Source organism: Mus pahari, chromosome 20, assembly GCF_900095145.1.
Source record: "Mus pahari chromosome 20, PAHARI_EIJ_v1.1, whole genome shotgun sequence".
NCBI lineage: Eukaryota > Metazoa > Chordata > Mammalia > Rodentia > Muridae > Mus > Mus pahari.
The window spans coordinates 37000615-37014351 of record NC_034609.1 but is presented as its reverse complement, the minus strand read 5'-3'; the positions used below and the strand labels follow the sequence as shown (position 1 = coordinate 37014351).

Below are 13737 nucleotides of genomic sequence, written 5' to 3'. Positions count from 1 at the left end.
CTCTCCCTCCTCTTCCCCCTCCTCCTCTCCCCTCCCCCTCCCCCTCTCCCTTCCTCTCCCTCTCCCTCCCCTGAGGATTGATTCTCAGGGGGGCCTTACACATAACAGTGAAGCACCCTACCCCTGAGGGAACTCCCTTTTCAGATCTTCTTTAACTTTGTATTTACAGACAAGGTCCTGGCTTGCCATGAACTCTTTACCTACCCCAGGCTGGCCTTGAATTTGCAGTCCAACTCCCTCAGCCTCACACATAGCTCTAATTACAAACCTATCTAGAGTCTCAAATGATATCCCACTTCCCGGCTACCATTCCATCAACCCCCATCCCCCATCTCCCCTCCCCTTTGCCTGTATGAAGGTGCTCCTCCACCTACCCAGCCTCTCCCACTCCACCACTCACTCCAGCATCCCCTTAAGTTGGGGCATCAAACCTCCCCAGAATCAAGGGCTTCCCTTCCCATTGGAGCACAGTATTTTCTTTTTTCTTTTTTTGTTTCTTTGTTTCTTTCTTTTTCTTTTTGTATTACAATAACTTTTTTTTTTTTTTTTTTTTTTTTTTTTTGGTGATGGTGGGGATTGTCTTTATTTACACTTCAAATGTTTTCCCCTTTCTAGGTCCCCCTTTGGAAACTCCCTATCCCATCCCTGCTCCCCCATCTACCCACTCCTGTCCTCCTGCCCCGGCATTCCCCTACACTGGGGCATCGAACACCCTCAGACCCAAGGGTCTCTCTCCTCCCACGAATGTCCAACAAGGCCATTCTCTGTCACATATCTGGCCAGCACCATGGGTCACTCCATGTTTATTCTTTGGTTGGTGGTCCAGTCCCTGGGAGCTCCGTGGGTTCTGGCCTGTTGACAGTGTTGCTCCCTCTATGGGGCTGCAAACCCCCTCAGATCCTTTTGTCCTTTCTCCAACTTCCCCATTGGGGACACCCAAGCTCAGTCCAATAGTTGATGGCGAGCATCTGCCTCTGTATTTGTCAGGCTTTGGCAGAGCCTCTCAGGAGACAGCCATATCAGGCTTCCATCAGCAAGCACCTCCCAGCATCCACAATAATGTCCAGGTTTGGTGGCTGTATATGGGATGGATGCCCAGGTGGGGCAGTCTCTGGATGGCCTTTCCTTCCGTGCTCAGCATCTCCCTACCCTTTGGGCTTTTTTTGTACATTGTGGGATTTTCAGCATCTATGGCATCTTGGCATTTAGTTCTGATGGGATTGCTTTCTCTCTATTCTCCCAAGTTGTAACAAACTGAAATGTCTTCAGGCATCGCCACCTGTCCTAAAAGGAGTAGAATGTATCTCTTCCTGGACTCCTCAGACTCAATACCCAAATAGAACGGGAAGAAGGCTGGATACCCATTCATGATTTACACCAGATTATAGAAACAAACTTTCCGATACTTTAACTACAGCCAAGGTCCTAGAAATCACTGTGCAGATGTACTCCGCTATTCTGGGTTTTGTAGCATATTTCCTGGGTCTGGTTTTCATACATGGCCACGTTTTATAATCTCAATATTTTTCTAAGCAAGAAAGAAATTACCTAAGTAATAGCTCTCTGCCAGTGGAGTGCAGGAAAGATGCCCCTGGGATTTAAATTAAAACCTTTCTCATATCTATGGGATTGAGAACTCTCCTTATAGATGATAGATCGCTGCATGTGGAAATAGCCTATCTCGGTTTCAGAGATTCCAAACGAAAGAATTCATCACTAAACTATTTCCACTCAGTGGAGTTTTGTCATGTTAAATGAGAGCAAGGATAATTGGAACACACTCTCCTCTTCCTCAGGGAGAAGCCACAAATAAACCAAATGGATATCAGCCCATCCAAGCATGGTTGACTGAGTTCTTCTATACCAGCTCTTAACTGTATTTATTAGAGCAAAGCTATTTCATTCTCACTCTTCTAACTTGAAGCTACTGGTTTATTTTTCTCTTCCAGCTAAATTCTATCATTTGGTTCTGCCTGTAGCTCTTTGCTTGACCCATTCCATTTTCTCCCCAGAGAAGCAGTAGGTGGCTCCTACTTCATCTTCTGAGGTTCTTCCAAGGATGTGGTTTCTTTAATAAAAGAATAAAGGCTGATTTGTAGACTCACCAATGCTGTTAGCTTTACAGTAGTTTAAAGACCATCTGACCCTACAACAGCCAATGTCAAGCTTGAGGTCTGACGGCTTCCTCTGTCTAAAGCAGGTGTTTCTATTTCTTCCACACCCTGTTTTCTGTGGCATTCTGCTACACCTCAAGAGCCTTTCAAAACTCTTCTCCAGACCCCTGCTCCCAAGTGCATCAGTTCCAACCTTACATCGTCTTATTTCTGTCACCAACAGAGACAACAGACTCCACTCAGAGCATCAGCACCTGCTTGGGTATCACACTGACAATGTCAAGGTCAAATTAAGGCCCAACATTTGGCTTAGCCCTTTACCATTTCTCTTGCTTCTTTGTCTACCAGACCATCATGCTGTATGTAACAGGGCCTAGGGATATTCTTATGGATGTCATTCAAAAATATTAACAGCAATATGCTGAGATATTCTAGAACTTTCCTAAAGTACAAGTCTATTCAGCAAAGAGTTATAGACCACTCACTCTAATGCCACCTAGCCCAGGGAGTTTGAGAGAAAGCTGGGGCTTCCCAATAGTCATTGAACTGACTTTGGGTCTCATTTTTCTAGATAGTCATTTCCAGGTTCAATTATCAACATCAGTAGGGTCTCCTAAAAGGCACATTAGTTCCTTTGGAAAACACACATTATAACGCATCATGTATGAGAACTTTCTCTGTCTTCCGTTCCTACCTAGTACTGCAGAAGCCAGGCATGGTGGCACACCTGGAGTTGCATCACTGGGGAGGTAGATTCAGGAAGATCTGCAATTGAAATGCATCCTTGGCTATGTAGCAAGTTTGAGATACATGAAGCCTTGTCGGGGGGGGGGGAGGGAGGGAGGAAGGAAGGAAGGAAGGAAGGAAGGACGGAAGGAAAGAAGGAAGGAAAGGAGGAGAGAGAGAGAATATGAATATAAGAGATTATAAGAGAAAATGTAGAGGGAATCCTGTTATATGCATGTGTGCCCACATGTACACTAACAACATTCTCCCAGTGATTCTAATAGTCCTATAACCAACAAATACTACAAGCATCTCTGGTCACATTCACTGATGCAAAAGACAAAAATACAGTTCTGTTTTATAATACAATATCATGTGCTAAGACTTCGTTTTCTGCCTCTATTTTTGTTTCTAATCACAGAGAACTTACCACTCGGCAGGATGTTATGCAAAAGATTTCTGTTCACTTATCTACACCCTCATGCTAACACCACAGACATCCAGGTGTGGCCATGCAGGCCCTCAAATCCATCATTCAGAAGCCATCAGCGGGAAGATTTTGTGCTACCTTTTGAGACTGGGTCTCAAGCAGAATAAAAGGCGGCAGGCAGGAGAACATGCTTGGGTTGGAACACTTGACAGGGAATCTGAACTTCTTGGCAGTCCTTGCTTTGACTACCCTGACTCTATCCCATAATGAAAAATGAAATCTGAGCATTCCGATCACGGGGAGCATAGTGTGGCTTGTAATTTGAGAGAATGACCTACTTAAAATATTTATAGTTTAACTCATCTACAAAGTCAAGGACATTGAGCCAGTTTTTGAAACTGCATGAAATTAAATGCATAGCTCTCCCAGTGCTTAAGGCTGGGTCTCTAACCACTCGGCTTACTGGATCTTTCTCTCAGTTCCCGTGTGGTTTGTACCAGTTCCCATGGGCCTGTCTTGCTCAGATAAATGCAATCCTAGGTGACAAGAAAGAGAGTCTGGGACAGAGTCCAAAGGTCTGGGGTTCAGCCCCACTGTCCCACTGAACGGTGAAACCTTCACTGATGTGCTAGATGTAGTCTACCTACATTCATCTGTCTGTGAGTCTAAGGCCCCTTTTCAAACTCTACAGATTGGAAAAGTTACACACTGGATAGCCATTAACCTTACTAATATGGGCGGTCCAAGTGTAGCCAACATTTAAAAACCTCAGAGAGAAAGCCTTAAGCTGAGAATTTGTCTTAATATTCCTTGTAAAGCATATTGGGGTCGTGATAATACAACTTAAGGTTTTCTAACTGCCTAACAAATGATCATTTGAGAAGTCTTAGGGGGATCTGATGGAGCGCTGTGGGGACTGCACATTTAAGCCATTTGCTCAGAGTGTTTTGAAAGGGCATAAAAATGTCACTCTGGCCAGGAGACTCGTTCTGTGTCTGTGAAGTTCATCCATGAGATCTCAAGAGGATGCTAGAAGATGCTGTGGCATAGAATCTAGCAGTATTGTATAGCAAGTCTTTCCCTATGGGGACAAAAGAATTTTAATCACATCAATGTATTAACCGTGAGTCTCCTTTCATATTACCTGCTGGGAGTGGACTTTTCCATGAAGTGGCCCATGGTTGAATATTAGCTCTGGAGAAAGCTGTGGGTTGGGAGAGCAAAGGAAAGTATTTGTGTCAGGGTAAGTTGGCTGAGAGGTTAGTGTCTGGTGGGAACGGTACTAATTTGCAGTTGCCTGTCTTCTTCATTTTTCCTCTTGGCCTTTGTCAATCTGAATTTGCTCTCGCTAAGATGTTAAGAACCTACTGTTGAGATTACATTTATTCACATCCTCGTCAGACTCTCAACCCTGGGACCTGTGCTCCCCTTCTCTTTGTGCCTGGCAGGAAAGCAGCCAGCTACCAAAGTTAGAAGGTGATTATGCTGATGACCACCGGGTCCTTTCTCCCCCTCAGAGTGGAGAATCAATTGGAATTAAACAGATCAGTGTAGGAAGATAGCCAGAGCGCTAGCTTCAGGCTGGAGAATGTGGCAAATAAGATCTTCTCTTCCTTCTTCTACGCGCCGTGATCTTCATGGCAGCAGGTGCATGAGAACCACAGGAAGATGTTTAGGATATGATGGAAAGTCAGGGTAGGGAGCCTGGAGATACAGGGCAGATCTATCCTTGAAGTTTTAGATGCCACTGCAGACAGTGTGTGTATATGGCACCAGAAACCTGTTGCAGAGACGATCTAACTGTGATCACAGAGTCTCTGACACATGAAGTATCAAGACCAGTTTTGTCATCAGTTGTTCAAGTTCTAGAACATAAAAATTGGGTCAGAGATAGGAAATGAGTTTGGGTTTATGTGCCAGTTACAATTAAACACAGCAGCAGCTGCCTTCCAGTATGATGAAAAACGATATGGCAATTATGAGGCTACATTAGGTCTCTGTGAAAACGAAAAAAAAAGGAGCTCTGTGGTTGATTAGTTATGTCTGCATGGTAGCAGGAAGTAACCAGACATGGGACATATGTTTCCAATTGTGTAATAAGCTAGATATAAGTGCCCATAGCACAATGATGCTCTCCTCAATTGTCCCTTCCTGCATTATTGCCCCCATGGCTGAGAGTGGAGTGCTTAGTTCTGAAATTCTTGAATTCTGTTTTTAGGCCTCAGTATGGTGGCAAGTACTGTCCAGGATCTAGCCGCATCTACAAGCTGTGCAACATTAGCCCTTGTCATGAGAATAGCTTGGATTTCCGTGCCCAGCAGTGTGCAGAGTATAACAACAAGCCCTTCCGGGGATGGTTGTACCGTTGGAAACCCTATACAAAAGTTGAAGGTAACTCAGTCACTGTGACACTCCAGTATCTCACTGTAGATAGTATGCGAATTCACTACACAGTTTCCATGCTTATTTTCTGTTTCTCAGCCTTGTCCTGGTACGGTGTTTTATCAATTTTCATAGGTGTTCTTTATTTTTGCACAGTCTTCCCCACCCCCCAAGAAGATACCTCTTGTCTGTGAGCGAAAGGATCTGTTTGTTTGGAAAAGACTTATATTTCTAAATGTACTGTTAACAGCTTGGTGATTTTTGTCTCCCAGGGCTATTAATTGAAATTGGTATGAGTTGTCCAGACTGAAAACTCATGAAACCATATACATATGCCCTGCAGACAGAATATTTAGGAAAAGACAAGTTAGATTATTGAAATATCAGGAAGATTTTTTTGTAAAAAGGATGTATGTCTGTACACACACAGAATGAATAAAAAGTTATTCAGAACTTTTCATACTTGTTATAACTGAAAGTTATAGCTTGCTTTTGACTTTGAGAGACATGAGAGAGGTGCTTTGGAATGATGTATCATTCTTTCGATGAAACTAACCTAGAATTTAATATATATCCCAGGCTGAATTATGTAGCCCAGCCTGACCTTGAACTCTTGGCAATCGTCCTGCCTCAGCCTCTTGCGTGCCAGGATTATATGTGTGAGCCACCGTGCCAAGGTGCATTTGACTTTTTAAAAATTAACAAAACATTTGTATCAGTTGCTATGGAAATGCTGATATCCGTTCTATTACCCATGCTGAGTAAGCCATCACTAGTCCATGTGTTTCTTGGCATCTTTGTATTGTCCATATTTATCAGATCTCATCCTAACTTTCTTGAGGAAAGATTTGCAGGACTCTTGGTTGCATACAGAAGGGAACAGGTGTGACATTTTTGACAATTGATGGCTGTCCCTGTTCTAAAAAAGAAATCCAAACCTGTATTGTCAGTTGGCATCAGGAGAGCTACTGTACCTACAGAACCATAGTGAACAGACCTACCTGATATTAGGACCAGATGGCACAGCTTTGAACAATACCAATTTGGCTGATCCAGGACTGCTGACATTTCCCTTAAGACTGTCAAGGACAGAAGCAAATGAGAATATTTTGAAAGCTCTGTCTTCAGAAAAAATAATGGAAGGCCTGTGGATATTTACTATCATACACACACACACACACACACACACACACACACAAAGGATCTAAGTTTTAAAAAATAAAACTGAGGTGTTTTTAGATTTACTTGAACCTGTTTCAAGGGACACATTAATATTAGAGCTCAGAATTTCCTAAGATCTCAGCTTCTCAGAGACAGCTAGCCATTATTTTTATTTTTGACATTTTTAATTCTCTGAAGGGTTTGTCCTGCTTTATAATTGAACATGAGTTTACTGTTAAATTTTTGTCTTTATCATATGTATGAATATTTTACCTGCACACATGTCTGTGTACAGATCCCTTGGAACTAGAGTTACAGACCACTGTGAGCCACCATGTATGGATGGTGAGAACTGAACTCTGGTCATTTGTACTTAGCACTCCTAACCACGAAGCCAACTTTCCAATCTCAAGATTACTTTATTCATTTGTCTCTTTGTGTATTCATTTCTGTATTATTTTTACAAGAGTTTAGGGTCTATAGGGTGGAGGAGCTGGTACATCTTCAATATGTTTTGTTTCCACAGCCTCCAAGAAGGCTAGTCTACACTGAAAGGCGAGGGATTTGCTGTTGTCTTGTTGTATGATACAGGGGGCCACTCTGTAGCCAAGGCTAACCTAGAATTCCCAGTCTTCCTGTTTTAGCCTCCATCCTGGGATGACAGATGTGTGTTCCCATACCCAGCTAATAGCTATAACGTTTGGAATGAATGAATTACTATTAGTTGTCCAAAGGGGACACATGATCCCTGTGTAAGTGATAAGTTCTCTATCACTATAGGCATTCAATAAAGGATTGAGTAATGATCAGAGAAAGACGCTGTACAGATGGGATAGATCAAATTGCCCTATTCTAGCATCTAAAACTGCATTTTCTCTTTTACACACACACACACACACACACACACACACACACACACACACACCTCTCTCATATATAGTTCTTTCTGTGTCCTCCTCTTTGCTGTCTGTCTGTCCTTTGACTTCTTGTGTGTTCTTTGACCTTCACACGTGACTCGTTTCATCCTATGTCACACTAATGCAGTCTGTTGTTACCCGCTGAGTTCTGTGCTGAAATGTAAACAGAAGCTAGAAAAGACAGTAGCTAGGAAAATGCTTTGGGCTTCAGTGTAGCTTCACTATTTACAGTGCAGATTTTTGCTAACAAGGGAGTGTGCAGTTTGAGTCACTTATTTTGTGAGAGTTTGCTGCCTCGGGGCCCAATGTCTCCACAGCGTGAGACAGCACATTTGAGTCTTTTGTTCTTACCTTCTTCTGTGTATGACACTTAGAATCAGAGGAGACTGACCACTATTTGAAAATCTGGCACATTCCTACCGCTTATGAACAGAAGACCAGATGGAATGGCACACACTAGTAATTTCAGTCCTTGGGATGATGAACCAGATAGGTCCTCATGTGCTTTTCATTGCTGGGATTAACACCCTAACAAAAGAAACCCAGTGGAGAGGAGGATTCACTTCATCTTATACTTCTAGATCCCAGTCCTTCCTCCAGAGAAATCAGGGCAGGAACTCAAACAGAAGCCACAGAGGAACACTTTTTACTGACTCTCTCTAGTTCATGCTCAGCTAGCTTTCTTATATTGCCTAGATCCACTTGCCTGGGGAATGGTGCTACCCACAGTGGGCTAGGTCCTCCCATATCAATCATCAATCCAAGACACACTCTAGAAGACATGACTATGGGACAATATGATCTGAGAAACTCTAAAGTTGAGATCTCCTCCTTCCAGGTGACTCTAGATTCTGTGAATTTCATGCTAAAAAGTAAGTAACATAAAGCAGAAATCAGAAGCCAGCTTGGGGCTATGCAGTGAGGGTGTCTCAAAAACAAAGCCAAACCAAAAGAATGGGGAAAGTCTCTGTTATAAATGAAGAGCTTTCCATGAGCAGTAAACTTAAAAAAAAAAAAACCCAAAAACTCTTTTTTATTCTTTTTAAAAGGTAAGTTTGTGCCTGGAGATCTATATTAGAAAAAAAAAAAGAACAAATAAAAGACCAAAAGCTAAGCAATAATAAGCTTTTATTAGAACTTTTTAATTCCTGAGAGTAATACAAAAGAGAAACACACATACACACACATACACACATACACACACACACACACACACACACACACACACCATCCACCTCCCCCTTAATCTCATTTATAGAACTTAGAAGGTATTAAATAAAGTTGTTATTTGAAAAATAAAGACACTGTAGTTGAGAGAAAACCACTTTATCTACCCACACATCTACATATTTTAACCATGGTAATATATTTTGTTTCACATATAAGTTTTAAGTTTGCCTTCTATTGAAGGGTTTTATAAAAGAGGACTATTTGTGAACTGTTTATACATCTGTGTGAAACTGTTGTTAGGGATATCACTCAGTGTCGCCTACAGAAGGTCCCATGTGAGAAATGTCATCTGGAGTTGCTGGCCAAGGACAGCTGCCTCTATCGCAGGCATTGGCTTGCTTTCTCCTTCCAGATAATAAGAGTTCTCTAACTATACTTTTTTCTTTTTCCTATGATACTAGAAATTTCCCAGGGGCTCAATGGTCAACTAAAAGTACTGGTTTTACCTTTAGTATTAGCTTCTGGTTTTTCTGTTTGTGACATTTCGACTTGATATCGTTTATAAACATTGTAGACCACACAGTTTTGTTTTTGAAGTGTGTTGATCTATAATACCTTTTTCCAGACTGTTTACGTTTCTGAGGGGATCTAATCCCAAACCAAATCATTAGACTACAACCTGAACTGTTTGTAAAAATGAAAATTTAATTAAGATACAAAGATACCCCTTTATCTATTTGCTGCCATTTATCACCTGTAGGCATTACAAAGTCTGGAATATTTACAGTCCAGGGAGGATGTTGCACACCCCAGCAACCCTGTACGTGGTTTTGATTCCTATAGATTATGAATACCAAATCCTTAGGTGCCGAGCCAGGCATGGTGACACAGTCTTAATCTCAGTGTTTGAGTGGTCGAGGCAGGTTGATGCCCGTGAGTTCAGGGCCACCCTGATCTACATAGGCACTTACACGATAGCCATGGCTGCATAGTGAGATTCTCTTTCAAACGAAACAGAATTGCTCACAATTCTTAGATATCAATATTTAATTGGCTCCGTGTGAGCTCTCGAATGGGATTTGTCTTTTGAAAAATATTCAGTCTTCTGTGCACACCCACGGCCATGCTCACAAACAAAATTATATCGGGTGCCATCTCCTTTGCTCACAATCACTATCTAAGTCGATTTAATTGCTCTCTCTGGTGGCCAGACTGTTCTGCACCCAAGCTAGTCTTGATCCTGTCCTTTGATCTCTCTGCTTCTAGAGGAAGATCGATGTAAACTCTACTGCAAGGCAGAGAACTTCGAGTTTTTCTTCGCCATGTCCGGCAAGGTGAAAGATGGGACACCTTGTTCCCCACACAGAAACGATGTCTGCATCGATGGGATTTGTGAAGTAAGAGGACATTTCTGCCCCAGGGTGTGCAGTCAGGCTGATGTCTCTTCGAGTGCTGTGAGGATGGTTGAGGGAGTCCCTACAATACACATAGGGAAGATGGGTCAGGCATCCAGCTGAGCTTGTGCACCTTTGAGCCCCTCTCTAACTTTCACAAGACCCCTTCATTTTCTGTTTCAGCCACTTCTGGGCATAGAGAATGTTTGTAAGTTACAGCTACTTTTGTGTTGCTCTAAAAATTAAAGACAGAAATGACGTGATGTCTCAAGTACCTGTGCTTATTTTTATGCATATGGGTAGTTTCTCATTTGTACATATATGTGTTTGTGTATAAATATAGATGTGTAGGCACATGCCTCTTTATGCTTGTGTATATGTACGTATACATGTGTGTGCATATATGCACATGCATGGAGTGAGTCTGAATGGGTTCAGCTCAGCATTTTTATGCTTCATTCAAACAGTTGGCCCAGAAATCTGGTAATAGCCCATGACTCTTTATTCTCGTTTCCAAGAGCTGGAATCTAAGCCTCAGATCCATCATGCAATTTGACCAACTATGCATTTGCTTACAGAGGAAGAGTCACTTTTCTTAGAGGGGGAGGTGACTACCAGTAGATTGCCTGTAGCCCATTGGTTGACTCTACACTTCCTTGTGCATAAGATCAGCACTCATTAGAACCGGTGGGTTAAAACAACAATAATATACCAGAGAAAGAAGACATGAAGATGGGAGGAGATGTATGGGAGACTTCCATATGCATGAATGAAAGTTTTTGAAGAATGAGTTACAAGTCTTATTTACAAAGAGTCCCAGAGGAAGTCCTTGAGCCCCAGTGTGATTTAAGGCTATGGCTTTCACCTTAGCCGAGCTGCCCCCCCCCCCCCCATCTGTTAGTGTTCACCACTAGGCTTACTCCTCTTTGATTCTTCCCTGCTTTTGTTCATCATAGCCAGTGGGATGCGACCATGAACTTGGCTCTAAGGCGGTTTCTGATGCATGTGGTGTTTGCAAAGGCGATAACTCGACTTGCAAGTTTTATAAGGGCCTATACCTCAGTCAGCACAAAGCAAACGGTAAGAGCCACTGCCATTCCCTTGATGATCCTGGCAGTGGCCCATTTCTGCCTCTGAATGGGGACCCTGGCTCACCTGACACTAGTGGTAGCTCTTGTCACAGGGTAAGGTTCTTAGGACCTATGAGTGAGTGGTTTCATCTATGCATTGTACCTCAGAAGTATGTTGAGTAGGGCCACAAAATGGCTCATCAGAGGAAGGCAATTGCCACCAAGCCTGGCAATGTGAGTTTGAACCCCAGAACCCAAAGTGGGGGGGGACAGGGAGAAGAACTGACTCTCCAAAGCTGTCCTCTGACTTCTTCATGCACGCTATGACACATAGGTACACACAGAAACACATGCACTCATGTGTGCATGCAGAAGCACACACACAGGGAGGGAGGGAGGGAGGGGGAGAGAGAGATAGACAGGGAGAAAAGAGAGAGAGAGAGAGAGAGAGAGAGAGAGAGAGAGAGAGAGAGAGAGAGAGTAAATCTCAAAAACAGAAAAAAGAAATTATTGGGCTTTTTACTGTATTAAATAGAATTGACTAGAATCAAAGGCCCCATCAAAATGGTCAGTGCATGTCCACTTACCATTCCCCAATCTACAGTGCTAAATGTGGAATGCTCTTCTGTGTGCTTTTAGAGTATTACCCTGTGGTCACCATCCCCGCTGGGGCCCGAAGCATTGAGATTCAGGAGTTGCAGCTTTCTTCCAGCTATCTTGCTGTCAGAAGCCTCAGCCAAAAGTATTACCTCACAGGGGGGTGGAGCATCGACTGGCCTGGGGACTTCACCTTCGCAGGGACCACGTTTGAATACCAGCGGTCCTTTAACCGCCCAGAACGACTATATGCACCAGGACCCACGAATGAGACGCTGGTCTTTGAAGTAAGTTTGGTTCTGCTGCTGGTGCCTCCTGTGGCATGGCAACAACTTGAGGGAGACTCAGAAAACTCTCCCATTCAGCTCATTTCCTGATAGGGCAGCCTTTCAGAGTGCAAGGAGGGGAGGGTCGTCAGCAACTCTACTTAGAAGGTTTTCATATTTAAATGGGAGTCTTCTTCCACTTCACCTGCCTAGGAGTACCCAGGAATGCAAAAGTACTCATCAGATGACTCTGCATTGTGTCCACCATTCGGTGAGCCCATTGTGGCTATTTCTAACATTGTCAGGAGGAGGCTTTATAGTAGAGAAATTGCTGACCTGGGTGTCAGCTGGCATTCAGTCATAATTTTGCAGGTTGTAGCTTCCCCTCCCCCCAACCCGAGATTAAAAACAAGAAGGAAAAACATATGAATGGACCATAGAAGCAATGAGCACAGCCAGCGTTTCTCTAAATACATATGCACAGGATGTTACCTCACATCCAAGATGCTGAGAAAAGCTAAGCCATTCATGTGGTAAACCTTGCTTAAGGAAAACCTGTAACGGTGGATCTGGAAAGGTACAGAAGCTCTGGGAACAGGGAGCTGGGCTGTTCAGGGACAGTTGCTACTCAAATGGTTTTTAAAATGTTTTTTTTGGCACTAAGAATTGGACCCAGGACCTTGTATATGCCAGGCATGGACTTTACCTATGTACCTCAGCCACAGCCTCTTGTCTGCCCTTGAATCAGCAGGATCATTGAAATATACCCAACAGACACAAATCTGTGGCAACTAGAAGGTCACTATGAACGGGTATTCAGACGGGTGCCAGGAGCCTAGCTGATGATCTTTGCCTAGGACTCTACTTCATTCTAGCCCCCTGGTGTGTAGTTAAGCGATTTGCATTGACTGTGTCCTTGGCATGCTCAGGAAGCGTCTCTGCCCTTGCTCCTTCAGAACACTGTGTCACCATCCTCTTGGGATACTTTGGCCAAGTTTGTGATCAACAAAGCTCTTTCCAGGGGCAGATCCTTCCTCTGTATAAACTGAAGCTTCCTGTTCGTTTTCCTGCTTCCTGGGTCAGCTGGACTAGGTCTCATTGGGGAAAAGTGGGTGGTGACCGGGTGCAGCCTCTGGCGTGTCCTTGGTGAAGGCGGCAGAAAACGGGATTACTCTTGGCCTGGGTGGGAGTTGGGATGCAGTGTGTGATAAGCTATTCTGGGTGGATTTACATGATGTTTTTGATGGTTTCTGAATGAACCCCTAGGTTTACCAGAACGGTAGGAGGTTGAAAATGAAAATAGCAGTGTTTGAAGCTGTTATTGAGGTCTTCTACATTTCACACTCTGAGCATCTACTTGGTACCTCACTTAACTGTAAATGGATACAGGTATATGGCTGGGGATAAAATAGTAAAAGAAAAGAAAAGAATGGAAAAGAAAAGAAAAGGAAGGGGAGAAAAGAGGAGAGGAAGAGGAGAGAGGGGAGGAGAGGAGAGAGGGGAGGGGGGA

The 13737-nt window shown here is 43.3% G+C and overlaps 1 protein-coding gene across 1 annotated transcript in view; it reads left to right on the top strand.

Moving 5' to 3' along the window:
* Positions 1-13737, top strand: part of Adamts18 (ADAM metallopeptidase with thrombospondin type 1 motif 18) — a 151257-nt gene that overhangs the window by 100270 nt on the left and 37250 nt on the right. The window contains exons 13-16 of the mRNA XM_021220096.1: positions 5489-5661; positions 10167-10297; positions 11251-11374; positions 12004-12248. Coding sequence (XP_021075755.1) covers positions 5489-5661; positions 10167-10297; positions 11251-11374; positions 12004-12248 — 673 coding nt within the window. The remainder of the gene's footprint in view (positions 1-5488; positions 5662-10166; positions 10298-11250; positions 11375-12003; positions 12249-13737) is intronic.